The 22,158-nt window shown below is 37.3% G+C and overlaps 1 protein-coding gene and 2 non-coding genes across 3 annotated transcripts; 2 read left to right on the forward strand and 1 right to left on the reverse strand.

Annotated features, from left to right (window-relative positions):
- The first annotated feature begins 196 nt into the window (after positions 1-196).
- On the forward strand, positions 197-19,076 carry gba2 (glucosidase, beta (bile acid) 2). The gene is made up of 16 exons (XM_027178289.2): positions 197-957; positions 4,571-4,662; positions 4,743-4,858; positions 7,327-7,545; positions 7,914-8,153; positions 8,541-8,797; positions 8,891-9,016; positions 9,250-9,434; positions 10,151-10,255; positions 10,433-10,540; positions 10,890-11,041; positions 11,372-11,478; positions 14,336-14,478; positions 15,344-15,459; positions 16,614-16,805; positions 17,498-19,076. Exons 1-16 carry the CDS (start codon positions 767-769, stop codon positions 17,705-17,707), a joined length of 2,559 nt encoding a protein of 852 aa, XP_027034090.1. The 5' UTR covers positions 197-766; the 3' UTR covers positions 17,708-19,076.
- A 1,249-nt stretch (positions 19,077-20,325) lies between these two features.
- Positions 20,326-20,399, reverse strand: trnan-guu. The gene has a single exon. It is a non-coding gene; the product is annotated as a tRNA-Asn (tRNA).
- A 369-nt stretch (positions 20,400-20,768) lies between these two features.
- Positions 20,769-20,842, forward strand: trnan-guu. Its single transcript has one exon. It is a non-coding gene; the product is annotated as a tRNA-Asn (tRNA).
- The last annotated feature ends 1,316 nt before the right edge of the window (positions 20,843-22,158 follow it).

A 22,158-nucleotide genomic window follows, 5' to 3' on the forward strand; every position in this document is an offset into this window, starting at 1 on the left:
GTGAGTAAATATATCATGATAATAATAATAATAATAAAATAAGAAACGTTTAAAGTTTAAACGCCTCATCTCCGGTATATATTTTGTTGGCCATCACGAAAAGTTCCGTGGCGATGTGCGACTCATTAGGAGTCGACTACAGACAAAAAAGGGGGAATTCAGTTTTTTTTGTTACAAACACGAACGTCTTTTCCTTACTTATAATTACCTGTTAAAGCATTGTCGTAGTGCGTATCATGTATAATTAAAATAAATCTTACGTATGGTTATGTGTTATGCGTATATGATTTTTAATTAAACTTGTGGTCTGCGGTAATCCACCTCCGTGTGTTGGAAAGATGGTACAGTCGGCAAAAAGAGTTTATCTTAACTGAACTAAAATGCCTATTTGGGACACGAATCTCACCCGCAGCGTTATAATTCTTATCGTGAGATACGTGTAAACGTGCATTTGTGTGATTTAGACACCAGAGTGGTGAAACAGATGTAAAACCTGGATGACTGTGTATATGGATGGCGTCGATCTGCAAACAAAGTCACCATCGCATCCTGTCTGTAGGTCAGACAGACAGATAGACGGACAGGCAGGCAGATAGACAGAGAGAGAGAGACAGGCAGGTAGACAGACAGATAGACAGAGAACAATAACAGCGTCTGTTGTTTAGGATTTAATCTGAGCCTCATGGTCTTGCTCCTGGAATAGAAACTAAATCAGCATCACCGTGACTATAGTGTAGGTTTGATCTGTACACACAAAGACACCAGGATGGATTTAAACGACAAGAGGTCGTTATCCGAGCTCATGGCCGGGTATGAAGGCACTGAAACCGGATTCTGTGTACCTAAGGATGGCTGGAGGATCTGTCTGCGGCACGAGTTTAAGGAGAAAAGAAAACCTTTTCAGGCTAAAGACGTGTCCCTGTCTCACATCATGCAGCACATCGGCTTGGGCTTCAGGTACAAATACATAAACATGCCGCAGCAGAATGATGACAGCATGTGTTCCTGTTTATTTTATGTCGCAATGGGTTTGTTTCTGAACAGCACAAAGAATCAAAGGTCTCAAAATGTTCAGGATGTTTATAAGGCCTTAAAAAACCCAAAGTTCTTCTTGCTTTCTTTTAAAACACTCTCAAAAGAAAAGAGCCCTAAACAGCATGTCTTGTCCTGCAGATTTATTGTTTTTAAAACGCAAGAACTTTGTTCCTATTGTTTTTCTATATAACTTTCTAGTTTTAACTATATATAGTATCTAGATTTATCTATATATAGCATCTAGGTTTATATATATTATATCTATATATATTATCTAGAGTTATCTATATATATTATCTAGATTTATCTATATATAGTGTCTAGTTTTATCTCTCTCTCTCTCTCTCTCTCTCTCTCTCTCTCTCTCTATCTATCTATCTATCTATATAGTTTTCTTGTATAGTATTGTTATTTATGTCTGTACCTTTGAGAGTCACAAACTGCTGGAACCAAATTCCTTGGGCAATAAATCTGAATATGATTCTGCTTTAGATTTATCTATTTATATAATCTAGATTTATCTATCTATATCTATATCTATATCTATCTATCTATATATATATATATATATATATATATATATATATATATATATATATATATATATATATAGTATCTAGATTTATCTATATAGTATCTAGTTTTATTATATATAGTATCTAGATTTATCTATATATAGTATCTAGGTTTATCTATATATAGTATCTAGATTTTATATAAGTTCTGTGCTCCATAAGTGTGGGATGTACTGAAACTAGTTAGGTCTATAAATGTCTCTAATGTGTCTATAAAACTACTTAGGACTTAAATGTGTTTTGTTGGAGCAAAGTTCAAGAATAAAAAGCTGTTAAACATCACATTAGCAATAAAGCCATAAAATCTTTTGTATCTCCTGCAACACAATTCTGAACAGTTTGTATTATCTCATCAAGTCTAGTATTAGATTTATTGATAAGTTACCTGTAGGGGAAAAACTGAGATGTGTGTGTTTTTATTTAGAAAATCATTAATTTTACTCATTAAGAAATGGAGTTGTGCAACAGGATTTCAGCTTTACCACTGAATGTAATGCAATCTAACCAGAAGGGTGGGTTGGAGATTTTCTGACTTTATAATGGATATAGTTTGAAAAATACTTCTCTACTCACCCCTTGTTAAAGAAATCATTATTTACGTTTAAGGTTTCTGCTCATGGCATTGTGCTTTGTTCATTAGTTATATAAACCTTTTTAATCAAATACATTTTGTTATTTTGCTTATCTACTACATTTACTGCACTTAAATCTAAACTCACTAGATGAATTGCCTTACCACACCCTCACCAGTATAATGAACCATACTACTATAGCTAGACCTGAACTGAGCTTTTATTCCCTAGCTCAATATCTGATTGTGAATGACTTTTATGTTGAACCCTATGGAACTGAGCAAAGACCAGTAGGTTATTTCTAACAGCGGAATAACGACAGGAAGAACAACAAAATTTATAGTGTCTGAAACTGAGCCTTATATACCACATTACAAAATTTATCCAAAGACTTATGCAGGTAGACTCTTACCGATAGATTGAATGTTGAATTTCTGAACGTGGGGAGTTTCTGTGATTGACTATGTTTGCATATCTAGATGTTATTCTGACTGTGTGTCTAAAATGTCAATTAATCGAGACTGAATGCTTATTTAAAATCAAGAATTCTGTTGAATTGATTAAGCCAATAAAACTTAGTCAATTGGGGACACGGTGGCTTAGTGGTTAGCACGTTTGCCTCACACCTACTGGGTTGGGGGTTCGATTCCCACCTCTGCCTTGTGTGTGGAGTTTGCATGTTCTCCCCGTGCTTCGGGGGTTTCCTCTGGGTACTCCGGTTTCCTCCCCCGGTCCAAAGACATGCATGGTAGGTTGATTGGCATCTCTGGAAAATTGTCCGTAGTGTGTGAGTGAATGAGAGTGTGCCCTGCGATGGGTTGGCACTCCATCCAGGGTGTATCCTGCCTTGATGCCCGATGATGCCTAAGATGATGATGCCACAGGCTCCCCGTGACCTGAGAAGTTCGGATAAGCGGTAGAAAATGAATGAATGAATGAACTTGGTTAATTTAGAATTTTAGTTGAAAATTCAATTTAAAATGGTTTGGAAATAAAAAATACCATTTCATAACTAAAAGACCAAATATTGCTACCATTTAATGAATAAAACATGCCTTAGGGATCAATTTTATCAGTGCTGGTATTAGTTTTATGCAACATACGGGTGCGGTTCATGCCAGTGAGAGTTAATAATTGATCCACAGTGATCATGGATAGTATTGCAAGTCTGTGTTAATGATTGAACTGGGAGTTATGTGTCTTGCAGTGCATGAAAATAATCTGTACATGTTTCATTTCAGTGTGGTGGAGTCAAAAGCAGAGGAGTTTCTGCTCATGTACAAATCTATTTAGTTAATGATCGTTCATCTAAATGTTGTTTGATTTTGGTCTATGGCCAAATGACTGATACATGAAAACCACTCTGATGTGTACTGAAATACTGCTATATAAACAGCCTACCTGCCTTTACCTCACTCACACCACAGCTGTTAGGTTCATGCACTGAAACATAATACCGTTATGCCTAATAATCATTCTGCCTTTTAACACTTTGCATATTTAGTGTTTTGTTTTGTTTAGTATTGAGCATGGTGAAGAATTACAACAAGTGGGGAGGTTGTTAGTCTATGAAAAAGGGCAATGAATCTAGTTAGACTTTCCCCAGCTTTGTTCTGGTCAATCCTACACTGTAGCGGGATCCTTTTTTTGTTTGTTTGTCTGAAAGACATTTATTTTTAACCAACAGTGCTACGGTCCTGCAAACAGCTGTGTATGCATTTATAAATGACAGAAGAAAAACACAAGAGATTAATGTGAGCATATGGAAATGCGCTTAACAAACTGCTTATTGTTGCCAATGTGGATGTTCAGCATTAATGGAACAAAGTCCCACGCACAGATAAGACAAATGTTAACGTTTTGGGTGAATGCACGCTTCATTGTACTGGTGTAGACTGCAAACCTCATCACTAGTGACAGTCAGGAAGAGGCTGAATGGTTTTGTGCTGCTTTGCTCTCTTCAGGATTGAAGTCTAGTTTTTTTGTCATGAAATTCTATAGAATATAATGCCAGGATGTCCGTATGCGCTCTAAAAAAAAGAGCCTTGCTTGACAACGAGCCAAATAAAACAACAGACAATTTAAGCAGAGGAACAGTTCTGTATCTCTCAGTGGTTTTTTGGGTGAAGACTGGCTTGAGGGAATTAGTGTTCCCTTTTTTCATAATGTGTGTATACCAACATGTGTGTGATGTAGGTAACAACTATTGAAAAGCTTCCCAGACGTATTGCTCCTATAGATAAATTGTGTGACTCGTTTAGTAGGTAATGTAATGAGAATTAAAGGTAAACATCACCCTAAAATTCACTAAATATATCTATATTGAAATATTTGTATTGGATTGGTGCTTAATCCCGTGTCGTTTCTCTTATATTTGTGTGTGTGTAGGTATTTAAAATGGTGGTACCAGAGAACACAGATTGAGAAGAAAGCGCCCTTTATAGACATATTCAAGGCTTTGCCTCTAAGGCAGATTTATGGTAAGTGCTCAGTGTTTTACAGAAATCTAGCAAGAAAAGAGAAAAGAGCGAATGATTATAATGTTCCTTCTTGTGTGTAGGTGCTCCTCTGGGTGGCATTGGAGGAGGAAGCATTACACGTGGATGGAAAGGGGAGTTCTGCAGGTGGCAACTAAACCCAGGAATGTATCACTACAAAACAGTCATTGCTGACCAGGTATATCTCTGACTCTCCCTGGGTGGGTGGGTGACTCTATTTGTGTATAGATGTCACCATGAGCCTCAGAGCAGCTTCAATACTCCTTGACACAGATTCTACAAGTCAATGGAACACCATGTTAAGTTAGTTTTTTTCAATCGCTAACAAGCGCTTACCTATACTTAAGATAATTTTTCTAAACTCTTAACACAGACTTACACCTACAAAACACAATTGGCCAAATTGATAATTTTCCTCTCAAAAACACATTTTGTTAAATATATACTAACTCTCCATTTCAAAACAGAACACATCTTTCTCTGCACACACTAACTTTACCGAAACACTGGAAATCTGACTCAAAATGAAATTATTCTGTCAAAGAATAACACTTGTTTTCACTTCACAAGGTATATGCAGTCAATCAAAGTACACCAGGTTTCAAAATACTGGCACTGTATGTCCACATGTACAGTAATGTTCACATTCAAATGCATTCCAGTAAAAAGCAAATCAGTTATTTTTTTCTTTACTGTTTACTAAAGGAGGTACAGTAGAAACACAATATAATAGAACAGAAAAAGTTTTACAGTATTGCTTACAGTGAACAAAATATCATATATAAGAGCATTCTGAAGAACAAAACAAAACAGCAAAAAGCCCAGATAAGAAGGGGGAACTAAAAATAGCACAAAATTAATGTATCTAATCCCTGCGATCTTCAGAGTTAGGCCACATGTTTTCATCAACATCACATCTGATATTATCCAAGGCGATGCACCTGGGATAAAACCGCTTGGTATGTCGGATGCACCCTTGGCAATCTTGAACTGTGATCTCCCTGCAGCCAGCATCCATGGCTTCAAGGAGGGGCATCTGGTCATGTGGCTGATGGTCATAAACCTTCCACCTCCATGCAGAAAAAAATGCAATACTTACCTGTTGGTTTGTTGAAAGATGCGAGTAATGGAGGCAACCGTTGACCGCCTCAAATCGGGTTGCACTTTTTCACCAGCCTCTCTTATTGAGAGACCGTGGTTGATTACATGGTCAGTGATAGTGGCACGAATTAATACTGTTCTTGCAGCCCTTGGAATGCCACCACCACACATTCTTACACCTCTACCTTGCCCTCTCCTTGGGCCTGCTCCTCTTCCTGCACCTGCACCTCTCACTGCACCTCTCACTGCACCTCCTACTGTACCTCTCACTGCACCTCCTACTGCACCTCTCACTGTACCTCTCACTGTACCTCTCACTGTACCTCTCACTGTACCTCTCACTGCACCTCTCACTGCACCTCTCACTGTACCTCTCACTGCACCTCTCACTGCACCTCTCACTGCACCTCTCACTGCACCTCTCACTGCACCTCTCACTGCACCTCCTACTGCACCTCCTACTGTACCTCCTACTGCACCTCTCACTGTACCTCTCACTGCACCTCTCCCTTGCCAGACATTACAGTGTTTGTCTTTTTCTGTTTCTGTTTCCAAAAACATCACTCCTCAAAGTCCTCATTTTATAGTAATAGAAAAAATAACCCCTGCCACTGAGTCTAAGCCAGACTGGAATCAGCTGTGGTTGGCCCAATTCACCCAACATAAATCAGCTGTGTGTCAATTATTCAATTGTTTGTTTATTATCAGCTGAGATATGTTGTTTTTGAACTGATATCATTGCAGAAGCAGAGGTTTTTATACTGTATCTAAGGTTTGGAATATTGTTTTTTCTATTGTGGGATGTTGTGTGTTAACATTTGTGAATACTACAAAAACAATCCATAATTTTGTTGGGAGGTATAGCTTGTCTGTTAAGAAAATGTAAGCATTGTGGAAATGTGTTCACTGATTGCATATTGTGTGAAAACGACATGAAATTTGTGAATGGTATGGCCACAAAAGACTGATGCTGTGCTAATTGTGTTTAGAGTTTTGAAAATGTGACAACTGTTTGGACAAACGCTTGTTAGCGACTGAAAAAAACTGTAATATTTTGAGGGTGAGATTGTGTCCTACAGATTTACAACTAGATTAAGATCTGGTGAATGTAGGCTGTTGCATATGCATTAAATCATCTCTATCAAATCATTAGGAAAGCCCTCTTGCACCATGGCTTCCTTATAGGACGAAGGTCCAAAACCGTCGAAGTAAAGTGTACTGAAATCTCACCCATGTCTACCTGTAACAAATGTGTGTTAGCAGGCAGGTGGATGCATTGCATGTTCATAAAGATCCTGACATTTTTAAAGATTAAGGTGTAGAGATGTTCATAGATTTCTGTCGCTCCTGGGAAATAAAAATTATGAAACACCTACAATTATAGCAGTACTAATGATGGTAACAACTTGACAGGCTGTGTAACTGATAATGTATCTTTTATTTTAGCGTTCTTCACTTTAGACTGATCTAAAAGTGAAATTCCCGTCCATACACCTGTATATGTTTTCATCACTTTGCTCCTTAAGTTATTCTCTTCTTGCTCAGTTTACAGTGTGCCTGCGTAAGGATGGTCAGACGATCTATCAGCAAGTGTTGTCCACTGAACATCCTCACACACTGCAGGACTGGAATTGGGGTTACTGCGGTGCATTTGCATTCTACCATGCACTATTTCCCAGAGCCTGGACAGTTTATCAGCTGCCTGGTCAGAACGTGACACTCACATGCAGGCAGGTGTCACCTGTCATCCCACACAACTACAAGGTGATTGACTGAACACTGCAATATACAAAAAGCAAAATAATAGTGTTCATCATGATATTCATTGACACCTTGATATTCTCCGTACATTGTTTTAGCTGCAGGGTATCATATCATTTGTTGATGCCCCCAATAGAGTAAATAAAAAAGTGGTTAAGCAGCATTTTATTTTCATATTCTGACAGTAGCCACGTTAATATCCATCAAAAACCATTCTGAAAGATTGTAAGTAATGATTGTAACACTGTTCATCATATTGTGTTCTGTACAATACAGAAAAGGATGGATTGCGTTGTAAACATTTATTTATACCATTAGGTAATTAATTTGGTTGTTTTATTGTAAATAACCTGCCCTTTTTTCATTCACAGGACTCAAGTTTTCCGGTTGCTGTGTTCGTGTGGGATATAGAGAACAAGAATGATTATGCACTAGATGTCACAATCATGTTTACCATGGCCAACGGATCAGGCCACAAGGATGAAAAATGTGGGGGTCACTGGAATGAACCATTCAATTTGGAAAGAGAGGGAGAGTCCGTGTCAGGGGTTTTGCTTCACCACTGCTCACCAGTGAACCCGTACACACTGTGTATGGCGGCTCGAGAACAGGTACCACACCTTATTATTGATTTTTTTTGTTATATTATAAATTGATTAAAAGTAAATTATTCCTTATTAATTAATATCAAATTGTTAGCATTAGAAAGTTACTTTGACTAATAGGAATAAAATACTTCAGAATGAGCCATCAGAGAGAAATAATTAACATTTGGTTTTAGTAACTCCTTTCAGGTCAGGCCTTATCACTGAATTTTTGACGGCACACCTAATGTGATTTATTCACAACATCTGATATGATTAAACGCCATATTGTACTAAATGATTCTGTACTATACAGCTTAGGTTTTATATTAATGAGCTTGCACACACACAATGCTTGTGAACATTTCCTGTATGCTCAGCTGATTTGTTAATGTGTGTCGATCGTGGGTTTAGTCCAACAAAAAGATCACCCACCAGACTGCGTTCAATCCAAATGATACCGGAAAGGCCGTTTGGAGTGACCTGATGAGTGATGGACAGTTAGATTCACCCCCTGGCTCCAGCCCTCTAACTCGGAAAGGAGAGATGGTGGCAGCAGCCCTGGCGGTGGGCTGCTCTGTGTCTGCTCATGAACACAACAGTCTAGAATTCTGCCTGGCCTGGGACATGCCAAAAATTACTTTTGGCTCAAGGGAAAGAGAGCACATCAGGTAGACACATTTCTTTTTTGTTATTGTATCAAATAATTAAAATAAATAAGTGACCACAAAGAAATAATAGAATATTATGTGTCTTCCTATTAGACGTTATGCACGTTACTATGGCACTAAAGGAGATGCAGGCCCGGCTCTCTCACACTATGCACTTACACACTACAAAGACTGGGAAAATTATATTAAGGAATGGCAAAGACCCATTCTGGATGACGGGTACGTAGTTAATGCAGTTAATCCTGCATTAATTGTAGTGTAGACCTGCAATGTGGTGATTTTTGTTAAATTTTTCAGCAAAAAAATTTCTGCCTATTCTGTCTCCTAGTTGTGGCATTATTTCCTTATTTCATGATATTATATTGCAGTATATATTATATTTCATGATATGTGGCAATATTTCCTTATTTTTTGTACATATAACCCGTATATATGTGTATGTGTTTTTTCAGTTCTCTCCCTTCCTGGTATAAATCAGCTTTGTTTAATGAATTATACTTCGTTGTGGATGGAGGGACAGTGTGGGTAGAGCTTCCTGAGGACTGTGATGTTAGTGGAGGTCTTCGTTCAGAAGAAGGTGGTCTTCCAGCTCAGCCCCCTGTCCTCAAGGAGTATGGCCGCTTTGCCTATTTAGAAGGTAAGTATCTAAAATTGGCTCTCCAGACATGGTGTCAAAACCAAATACTTACTGGAAAAAAAAAACAAACTTCTTTATTGTAAATGTACCTGTTTGTTGTGAATTATTGAATGTAAAAAAAAAAAAAAGCAAAAACAAAAGTATCTGTGTTTGAGCATGACCGAGGTGGATCAAATGGAGAAGTCACTTGATTTTGGTGGTTTTTTGTTTAGGTCCTATGCTGTATGGCCACAAGTTTATGGACACTTGATCATTAATATGGACTTTGGTTGTAATAACAGTCTCTATCCTTTTAGGAAGGCTTTGCACAAAATTTTGGACCAAGGCCATAAGAGCATTACTGAGAGAATGCTCTGGAGCACTTTCTATTTTGGCACAACTTGTGTTCTTATGCACCGCCCATGACTAAGCATATTGGTATGAAGCTTGGAGTACTGTCATGCTTAAACCAGTTTGGGTTAGGCCCCACAGTTTAGGGAAGGCCCACATGTTTAATGGTCAGGTGTTCACATACTTTTGGTCATACGGTGTTTTTAATTTTTTACTGTTTATATTTCGATGGGGGAAAACTTGTGGTGATAGTTTGGTCCCATTAGAGAAAAATCTGTCTTTAATTTAAAGGTAATTCATTCTATTTGGAATTCTGTTTATTCCAATTCCAGCTGAAGTGGTCCTGAAGTGTTAATCCAGCATCTTTCTCTGTTTATTGATTGTAGGTCAGGAGTACAGAATGTACAACACGTACGATGTTCACTTCTATGCCTCCTTTGCACTTATCATGCTCTGGCCCAAACTGGCTCTGAGTCTACAGTATGATATTGGTGAGAAGAACTGTTCTCACGTTTCCTGTGTTTAGTTTATTTTTTACCAGCACTCTATTCAGTAATTCTACCTTTTTACTAGTCTTCACTTTATTCCTTGCTCTCTCTCTCTCTCTCTCTCTCTCTCTCTCTCTCTCTCTCTCTCTCTCTCTCCATTCTTACTCTTGTCATTCATAGCTGGTAGTGTGGTACAGTATGACCCCACACAAAGGGTGAACCTTATGAATGGGCTTTGGTCACCAGTTAAGACCAGGAATGTAGTACCTCATGATATAGGAGACCCAGGTTAGTAATAATCCATTTTATCCAACAGATGAATATGTACTTTTTTTCATGTCAATGTTTACATTTGTATAATGTGACTGGTAACCATTTAAACTTGTAAATAGAAGCTAATAATGGGGAAAATGGGAAAGCTGGGCAAATTAGAAACATTTGCTAAGAATTCATTGAAACAGTAGTGCCGTTCCTGTGTCCCTTTTACATTAAACATAAAAACGGGTTTGATATACCTTAATGCTCTAACAATACCAAATGGATTTGTCATGACCAAGTCCAGTTCATCTGAGCAAAGTAAAAATGTTGACTCTGTTGGAGGCACTGAAAATTAAATACTTTTTTTCTCATTTATTAGACGACGAGCCTTGGCAGCGTGTTAATGCCTATCAGATCCATGACACAGCGGATTGGAAAGACCTGAACCTGAAATTTGTTCTGCAGGTCTATCGTGACTATCATCTAACTCAGGACCTGCAGTACCTGAAGGACATGTGGCCCATTTGTCAGGTGAGTTTAAATGATGAGGTGGTATTATTAAACCAATGCTTTTTGAAGAAAAAAAAACTTTAGGTAAAATGTATCTATCTAATATATTCATTGCGAGTTTAATGAATCTCAAAGATATACTGGTAACTTTTATTAAGCCAATAAAATTATATTTGAAGTTTAATAATATCATTTTAGTAAGCTGCAAGGCATACTGCTATTTGCAGCATGAACTGAAGAACTAAAAGTCTTATTATTATTGTTATTGTTAATAGTTAACTACATGATACCTTACTTGTTAATGTCTGAATATGTCCTTTAGCTTCCCTGATGTTTGCTTCATTCTCTCAGGTGATTATGGAGACTGAAATGAAGTTTGATAAAGATGGGGATGGCCTAATAGAGAACTCCGGCTATGCCGACCAGACCTATGATGGATGGATTGTAACAGGTCCCAGGTTAGTTTTAAAGGGAGGCTGAGAAACAGAGAGGTGTTTTTTTTGTGTTTTTGTGTGTGTGTGTGAAACCTTAGGGACAAAGCTGTATACATTGTTAAAAAAAAAGTATGTGAAGAATGAATCTTGTGTAGTTAGTGGAAAAACAAGTTCATAGACATGTTCATTCTGTTGTAAATGCAGTATAGACAAATCATGTTATGGTAAGATGGGAAAAAGTACAAATCAACTAAATACAGTGCTGAATTATATACTGACCTATTACATGAGTGCACTTTTAATGAATGGTTACACAGAATCCTACAGCTGTTACTAATCACTGTTTATGATATTTCCTTTTATTATAATCACCGGTAGGGATATCAACTGTCACACATCAACTGTATGGACTTGTACACACACTTCCAATATATATCTATCCATTGCGCGCGCACTTTTTTTTGCTCTTTGAGCATGCTGTCTCATTTCAGTCGTTTGCTGTTTTGCACAATCCTTTGCAATATAAACTGCTGCTATAATACTGTTTTCATTCCAGTATTTCTGCACATGCAATATTGTTTGAACATACAGTATGTACACTGGTCTGTGCTGTTTCTGTTTATTGTCTTTTGTGTATTGTCTTGTACTTTTTTTTTGTCTACACTGTCTTTCTGTCCTGCACTGTCTTGTCTGTCTTGTTTGTCTTGTCCTGCATTGTTTGCACCAGGTTGCACAGTTGCACTTTATGTATCTAGGACTAACTTACTAAGTCCTTAGCACTGTCTTTGTTTATGTAGCATGGTGCTGGAGAAGCGTTGTCTCATTTAACTGTGTACTGCAACAGCTTTATATGGTTGAAATGACAATAAAAGCTTCTTTACTTGAAATGAAATCCATGGCTCAAAGAACCCCATAGGCTTGCACAGAACAAAAAACTGCCATAACTGGAATTATTTGGAAATATAGGGAAATATCATGTACAAACATAAATAAATTTTTTTTTGGGTCATAAGCAGATATAAACTTAATAATTGTAATAAACATGTTTCCCTATGATTGCTGTAAAATGAAGCATTATTTCTCAAGCTTATTAGGTCTCCTGTGTTCCTCTGCTTCTGTTGTAGTCATTGCCTGGAAAATGGAGATGAGCCCCCCTTAAGTGATATATGAAGGATTTTTTATTTTATTTCAAGGGAAGTTAGTGTGTGGGGGAGGGTCATCAAATTATCTGTGCATGTGGTAACACTCCTAATTTACTGCTTATTAAGAGTTAGTAAGGTAGTTATTAAGTTTAGGGATTGGGCGCAATTAAGAATGCAGAATAAGGCATTAATATGTGCTTAATAAGTACTAATAAATAGCCAATATTCTATTAATATTCATGCTAATAAGCAACTAGTTAAATGACCCTAAAGTAAAGTGTTACTGTGCATGTTATGGAAGAATGCAAGTACCTGCAGGGGGTTTGGCCTCAATGGCCCTCCAGTAAGCAGTGTGCTGTGTGCAAGTGACCGAGGAACGCAGGGTACAAATTAAATTGCCTTAAATCTTGTTGTTTTAAACAAAATTACGCTGCAAGATTTATTTTTAACTACATTTAGGTTCCTTGTTATAGTCAACTCTGCATTTTTTTTTTTAATTCCCAGTTTATTTCCATTTATTCCCATATATTCCCGTAAAGTTTCCAACCTTGAAAATTCCAGGAATTTTGCAACCCTAGTTATAATACAGTATACATGCAGTTTGTTGAAGATATCCGATATGACCAAAAGTGTATGGACATTTGACAATGACACCCATGTATGGGCCTTCCCCAATGAGCTGCTACAAGGATAGAAGATGTCTGTATACTGTAGCATTAATATTTCCCTACCCTTAGGAGTGGGACAATACCATTGTTCACTAAGCAAGCTTCAAGGTCCTTTGTTTGCCAAAGTTGCTGTGAAACCATTACAGCCTGAAAGAGCCTTGACATTAATCTCAATTAACACCTTTGGGATGATATGGAATGCTGACTACACCCTGGATTTTGCTGACCTCAGACATGCTTTCTTGGCTGAATGGGCAAACCACCAAAGCTATGTTCCAAAATCTAATGGAAAGTCCTCCCAGCAGAGTGGAGGTATAATAAGGTCCATTTGGACAGTGCTTAATTTCATAGCCATTGTGGTGGTGTAAAAGGGCAAAATTATGAAAACTGGGTCAAACAAATTTCTTAAATGTTGACTTTCAGCTTTAATTCAACTGTTTGGGAATTACAACCATTTTTACATAGTCTCTCCATTTTTAACAGCTCAAAGGTATCTGGACAATTGACTTGATCAGCAGTTTCATGTTCAGGTGTGGACTGTTTTCTCATTATTTCATGGGAAAATTAAGCACATTACTTCAACCCCAAAGTCTGACATTGATTCTACATGTGGTGAATTTGGTAGCTGTTAACAGAAACTTTCAGTATGCAGTCTGAAGAGGTGTTGATGCAAGTGAAGGCAATCATTAGGGTGGAAAAGCAAAACAGACATACAGTATCGGAGAGATATCGGTAACTTTAGGAGTGGTCACATCAGCTTTGGGGGTCTTCATCAAGTGTGCAGAAACTTTTGGCCATATACCTTATCTTCATTCATTGTTCTTCAGTAACCACTTTATTCTGGTCAGCATTGTGGTGGATCCCAAACCGCTAGGTATGAGGCAAGAATACACAGGGCACCGTGGACATAGGCATTTACACCAATCCATCTACTGGAATTATTCTGAGTTAGGAAATAAGCACCAGCTACATCACTTGACCATACCTGTATAACATATCTTAACATTAAGTGTATAGCATTGCTGTATCAGGAGATTGTTTTGATTTTGCTGTTCATCTGTAATGTTTCAGTGCATATTGCGGGGGTCTATGGCTGGCCTCAGTGTGTGTAATGTGTAAGATGGCACAACTTTTGAAAAGTGATTCCGTGTATGAGCACTACAGAGACATCCTGAAGCGAGGCAGCGCCGCCTTTGATAAACTACTGTGGAATGGTGAGTTTACCCTGAAATTGTGATGTGATTAAGCCCAGTCTCAGTCAAACTGCAAGGCCAGAGGGAGAAAACTAGAGTAGATACAGAGATCCTGATTTACTGAGGTCCTATATAACATCAAAATTTGTGCATGCAAGAATATTAATAAATAGGGGGTGGAAAAAAAAAGATTGTGCCAATAAGAGTAGGGGTGAAAACAATATGTAAATTAGGTTTTACATGGTTGGTGTTTCCTTTTGATAGCTGGTAGAAATGCAGATTTTTTACAGACTCCTGAATGAGTAAAACTGAATCTAAACCTAGTCACATGCACAATTATGCACCTAATATAATGTTGAGTAAAGGCTGTGTCCATACAAAAGTACAGAATGAACTCAGAATAAGAGTAACTCTCCTGTTCCTAGGGTAGGGTGTATGAAAGATTTTTTATGATCTGTAAATGCTTTTTACATACAAGATGGGAATTTGTGGTTCTATTGTTAACATTGTTTGAGCTACCAAGGCATAGTCTTAACTATTGAATGGTAGAATTTTGTCTTATTTTGGTCAAAATTAATGTTTAATATAAATTCACCTATCTGCATTTTGCAAATTTTAACATAAGCAGCCCCAAGTGCATACTTGTTAAGGAATAAAAAAGACATGCTATTATTTTCCTCTGAAAGACACAAGATCCATAGACCTTGTTGGTACACCAGCTTGCAGTTTTTTGGGAGTTTTAGCATGGTTGCACATTTTAAAAACATGCAGACGTTTAAAATAAAGTAAATCAGTGCTTAAGTATTAAAGAGATGGCTATAGTCCCAAATTTATTCTTATTTCCAATTTTATTATTTTCCCCCCCCCCCTGCCTCTTTATTTCCAGGGAAGTACTATAACTATGACAGCAGTGGGCGAGGTATGTCCAACAGTGTGATGTCTGACCAGTGTGCAGGCCAGTGGTTTCTCAGGGCATCTGGACTAGGAGATGATGAGTTTGAGGTTCATTTTATAATTCTTTTCTCAAGAATTTTTTTTAAGTTTGTAATTCTTGTAGGGGGCATGGTGGCTTAGTGGTTAGGGCATTTGCCTCACACCTCCAGGGTTGGGGGTTCGATTCCCGCCTCCGCCTTGTGTGTGGAGTTTGCATGTTCTCCCCGTGCCTCGGGGGTTTCCTCCGGGTACTCCGGTTTCCTCCCCCTGTCCAAAGACATGCATGGTAGGTTGATTGGCATCTCTGGAAAATTGTCCGTAGTGTGCGAGTGAATGAGAGTGTGTGTGTGTGCCCTGCGATGGGTTGGCACTCCGTCCAGGGTGTATCCTGCCTTGATGTCCAATGATGCCTGAGGCACAGGCTCCCCGTGACCCGAGAAGTTCGGATAAGCGGTAGAAAATGAATGAATGAACTGAGTTAATTTAATGAATTCTTGTAGGGTTTTTGATTTGCCATAAACACACTAGACTCACAACACAAGCACTTTCAATGATGTGTGCCAGAAAACACTAATGTGGCTTTTAAGGGAAGTCAGTTTAATTTCCCAGATGATGCAGAAATTCACAGATCTGCACCCAGAACCCTATCTCCAAAACCCATTAATGCCACATTTACACCACTCAGATTTTTTTAGGTTTCTAAGCCGCCGAAGCATTCCCTTCATCTATTCTAAAAGAAGAAATATAAATAAAAATTCATTATTGCGTACTGTACAAATGCATGGAACACTCTAAAAACCCCAGAAGCTGGGAAAACTCTAGAAATTTAATGAGATCTAATCTGTAGTTTAATTTGGACTTTTTGTTCAGTTTATTATTATACTATTATATAAGTCATACATGGCATTGAAAGTTATGAAACAGCCTACTGAAATGTTCTATAATTTCATGTAGAGCTACCAGAAGCATTTGTGAACTCTAATGTAAACTTTTAATTTGGGTTTTAAATCTCTGTAACTTCATGTATAGGGCAACAACATGGTGGCTGTTTCTTCATTCCTCTGCAGTAGCTCACCTTTAACATAATAGAGATTCAAACTCTATTATAATTATGTATCTTTGTGACTTTGAGTTTATCAGGCACATTATATATCATAATATATTGTATATTTTGGTTTAACACAAGTGCCCCTTCATAATGCAAGTTAATTACTTTCTTCAAGGTTTTCCCTAAGGAGAAGATCCGCAGTGCGCTGAAAAGTGTGTTTGATCTGAACGTGATGAGCTTTGCAGGAGGGCAGATGGGGGCTGTGAATGGCATGAGACCAGAGGGTGTTCCTGATCGCTCCAGCGTCCAGTCAGATGAGGTCTGGGTTGGTGTTGTCTATGGACTTGCAGCTACTATGATTCAGGAGGTCAGTATGGAGTATGGTGGTCACATTCCTGAATAACACACGCATGTTAGGAATATGCTCAATTATGCAAGACCCTATATGGGAATTCTGTGGCAGTAGTGCAATGCATAAAATCATAAAGATATAAGTCAGGAGCTTTAGCAACTGTTCACATCACATCAGAGAATGGTGAAAAATAAACTGCACCTCAGTGACTTTCTGAGTTTGTTTAGTGGTTTGTTTAGTGGTTCCAGACAGTTGATCTCTTGTTGAAAGTAGTCTGAGGCAAGTGGAGACATGCTCACGAACACAGCTGAATATACAGCTGAAGAATGCTAAAACACTGCCTTGGCTTTTTTCCAACATTCATCTGCCCAATGTAGGTCTAGTGAGTCTGTGCCTTCATGGCTTTTGGTCAGCTTACACCAATCTATTTATTCTCCTCTGCCGTTTTTGTTAACAAGATATTTCCGCCTAAATTACCTGCTGCTCACTAGATGTTTTTTTGTTGTTTGTAGCATTCTGTATAAACTCTGTAGGCTTATGTGAATGAAAACCCAACAGGGGTTCCTAATAAAGTGTCCAGTGCATGAAGTTATCAAATATGTATGCCACTTGATGTCCTGTCTTGCCTTTTAATTGACCAGACTTCTTGTTTTTCATTAGTAGGTAATTTTTTAATAATGTCAGCTGTCTTTATTTCAATCATTTAGGGCCTTCTAGAAGAAGGTCTTCACACTGCTGAAGGTTGCTATCGGACAGTATGGGAGCAGACAGGAATGGCCTTTCAGACTCCTGAAGCATACTGTGAAAAAGGGATCTATCGCTCCTTGGCTTACATGAGACCTCTTAGCATTTGGGCCATACAACTGGCCCTGGACAATCGACCAAATCTGAGCAAGAAGCCAAGCCCTTCTGTTTAGAGACAGATTTACAGGATAAACCGTGTAAAAAGAACTGCCATTAATGATTGTGTGCATGATCTTCTGACCTCCATGCACATGACTGTTCATACCAGATTAAGTGTGCATTAAAGCTGATGTTTACTTCCAGGAGCTAAGTGTGTGATTCAATGTAGCAGCTTTGAATACAGTTTAAACAATAATGGTGCTTCCGTTTCGTGCAGAACTTTTACATACAGTAGATAAACACATAAAATATATCCCTCAGACACTGATCATGGCTTTAGCTAAAAAGGTGAGAGAGAGGGAGTGCAGGAATGAGTTTGTTTATTTATATGTTTGAATGGTGGTATTTTAGTATTAGTGATTATCATACATATATTTGCGTTTAGCAGTTCAATTATGTATTTGTTTTATCATAACTGCAGAAGTCTGAACCTGATAATGAATAATGTACATCAACATTTAAGCAGTGATGTTAATATGATGGATGATTTTTCAGTGGTTTGATTTTCGTTGTACTCTGGAATACTTGTAGTAATAATGGAATAATGTGGGTTTAAGTTTGCATTTGAGGTGTACTGTGGGATATAATTAGGGGATAAACATTAAAGTGTACCAGGATAATTTGTAGATTGGGACACCTTAAAAACTATTAAATCCCAAGCTGCTTTTTTTAAAATTAGAACAGGCTTTAGATACTCTGCAAAAAGTTTTGGACACACATTCCACGTTTTTGATTTATGTGTCAATTTTTATTTATTATTATTATTATTATTATTATTATTATTATTATTATTATTATTATTATTATTTTGTAAATCACTGTTTAGGTACATGACCATTTTGTTTCTTAAAAAACTGACAGAATTAGAAAAACACCTACTGTTTTGAACAATATAGTAAATATTAAGATAATTAATTGCATTTTTGGCCCTACATAAAATTATCCAAATCAGTTTCCACTTTAGGCAGCAGTAAATGATGTAAGCTGAAGGTTATATTACGCATGAGAAATGTGTCTACTCATTAATTGTAGTTTACACAATACTACAGCTGCCACTTTATTGGATAAATGTAGGCTCCAGCTCCTTCTGAGTGGTCTCCAGACCTTCTCCATAAGGTTCTCCAGCACTAGTGGGAGCTGACATAGGAATTAACCAGTGTGTAGATAGAAGATCAGTGCATCTATCAAACCAATTGTGTATATGTGGAGTCTGAAATATATGCGAATCACATGATGATAATGAGAGTAAACAACAATATTAAATAATTAATAATACTAAAAAAGCAATCAGGTATTTTTTTTTTACCTTTTGTGATATTCCATCTGTCATGAATGTACATGCACAATTGAAAATACAGATATAAATAAAAACATTTTTAATTACTTTTTGATTACCTCTTACTTTGTGTGTAATCAGATATCACCTGTGTCTTATCACAAGTACAAGGGAATTATTTGTACATGTTTATGTTTAAGGGTAAAATGTTCTGTTACATGTTCTGTTATCTCTTTACTGTTTTGGTAAGGTACACAAGCTACTCCACAGAAGTTTGATGAATGGAGCCAAAATGAAGCACACAGGGGTCAAAAAATGCTGACTGATCATGAAAAGGTGTATAACCTGATAAAACATCTATCAAGTTTGTGTGGGACTGTAAGGGATGTAGTTGATTACATGGATTATGGAAACCAAAAATCAAGCCATTCTAACATGTTTATTTAACATCTGTTACCTTTGTGTGTAGTTTTTCGGCTAAATATTGGGCCGGATCTCTCCAGTTCGTAATGCCCAACTTATGGTTATGGTTTATTATGACTCTGAGCAAGTGAAAAATGGTACAGTATCCAGAGTGGAAAGACAATTTTACGTTTAAAAAAAAATACATTGTGGTTTATTGTATTAAAACAATGATATTAAAACATTTAGCATAAACTATATTGAGGATGCATGCAATACACAGGCAAGCAGGAAGCCCAGAATATGAATGGAACATGCTAAATCTGGTAGTAATAACGGAAGATGAAAATCAGTGTACAAACATACATCTGTTTGCTTATACATGGTATTGTTTAATAATATGTATACTGAATTGGGTATTTTAACATATATATATATATATATAGAGTGGACAGATATAGATGACAGGGTAAGACAAGGGCACCCTATATGTATGTATGTATGTATGTATATATATATATATATATATATATATATATATATATATATATATATATATATATATACATACATACATACATACATATAGGGTGCCCTTGTCTTACCCTGGTTGTTGTTGTTTTAGTATATTAGATCAAGTTAAGTGTTGTATAATGCCTTTACAGGAATAACATGCCAGGAAGTCATATTTTAACCCTTTTTAGAGATATAACTGTAAAAAAAACTGTTATGTCAACTTACAAAAGTTTGTTAATACTGCTTAGCAAAATGAACAACAGGAACCAAGCTGTTTACCTCTTTTAATGCCATGGCCCCACCTGCTGTACCAACATTTTATTTAAAACTGGAAGGATCGTTATGAACATCATCTTCATCGTCTGTAATCAAAGCAAAGATTTGGGCCAAGAAAAAAATAAGAAAATGTGACTGAAAAAAGATAATAAAGACTTCCCCCGTCCCTGGGTGGGCTCGAACCACCAACCTTTCGGTTAACAGCCGAACGCGCTAACCGATTGCGCCACAGAGACGAAGCTATTGAGGGTCTCTCAAATGTTTCAGTTCAGTTTCACCGACAACCACAACACAATTGAATGGTTCGGATGACTCCTCAAATCAATAAAAACCCTGATCATTTATAATGTGTATCCTTAATATCCTGTTTCTACAACATTACAAACACTGAGCCATTTGGTCATGTGATTAACCTAACGGAAGAAACATTATGTGAATAGAGATGCAATGTGGACATTAAACCATATGCTGGGGCTATATCGCAAATAATACTACAACTTAAACGTTTCAAGTCATATATAATAAAACAAAAATAAGCTTCATTCATTTTTAAGAGCTTTGAGCTGAGGAATATCTGAAACATTTGAGAAAACCGCAACAGCTTCGTCTCTGTGGCGCAATCGGTTAGCGCGTTCGGCTGTTAACCGAAAGGTTGGTGGTTCGAGCCCACCCAGGGACGGGGATATCCTTTAATTATCCTTCCTAAAACCGCTCTTTTATAATTTGAGAAGATTGAATCTTGACAGCCATCTTAGAACTGTTGTTTAGTCCGATTCCCATGAAGAGTTCGCTTCACATTGTGCAGGGCTGTCAAGTGTCTTTTCTCACGCTCTCCCGCCACACATCGTATTTCACTTTTTGACTATTTATCATATATATTGAATATGCCGCAGCGCCCAAAATGTCTCAGTCCGCACCGCTTAGTCGAGCCTGACACTTATCAGCCAATCAAAAAAAAAAGGCTACACGTTAGCCAATCAGAAAACATCTGTGTAACATTTTACGCAACAACCAATGAAAAAAAAAAAATTCATTAGAGAGGGTATTTTCGATGGTTGGTTTGAACAAAACCTCAACACGAAACAGCTTCTCTCGGGACGGGACATTGTCTTCAATCATGACCCTAAAAATGTCTGGGCTTGAGCCGAACTGTTTTATACGGGAGCAACATTACAAATGATAAAGGAGTCCAAAAAGGCAACAAACACTTACAATAAACACCACCAGTCATAATCTCTCTCTCTCTCTCTCTCTCTCTCTCTCTCTCTCTCTCTCTCTCTCTCTCTCTCTCTCTCTCTCTCTCTCTCTCACACACACACACACACACACACACACACACACACACACACACACACACACAGAGGTTGGAGGTTGGAGATGTCACGCTTGCCTGTCTTCAAAACTTAAGAGCCCTGCATTGTGTGTGTAAATGCTCCTACATATGTGTGATCTCCAATCACATTTTTCCTCAAAGATGATGTTCATAACGATCCTTCCAGGTTTAAATAACATGTTGGTACAGCAGGTGGGGCCATGGCATTAAAAGAGGAATTTTAATTCATTTTGCTAAGCAGTATTAACAAAGTTTTGTAAGTTGACATAAGTTTTTTACAGTTATAACTCTAAAAAGGGTTAAAATATGACTTCCTGGCATGTTATTCCTATAAAGGCATTATACAACACTTGATCTTGATCTAAAAAAAAAAAACTTGATCTAATATACTAAAACAACAACAACCAGGGTAAGACAAGGGCACCCTATATATATATATATATATATATATATATATATATATATATATATATATATATATATATATATATATATATATATATATATATATATAATAAATATATAGTGGACAGATGTTAAAATACCCAGTTCAGTATACATATTATTAAACAATACCATGTATTAATATCCTGTTTCTACAACGCCACAAACACTGAGCCATTTGGTCATGTGATTAACCTCACGGAAGAAACATTTTGCTA

The sequence above is a fragment of the Tachysurus fulvidraco genome, chromosome 1 (assembly GCF_022655615.1).
Source record: "Tachysurus fulvidraco isolate hzauxx_2018 chromosome 1, HZAU_PFXX_2.0, whole genome shotgun sequence".
In the NCBI taxonomy this organism is placed as follows: Eukaryota; Metazoa; Chordata; class Actinopteri; order Siluriformes; family Bagridae; genus Tachysurus; species Tachysurus fulvidraco.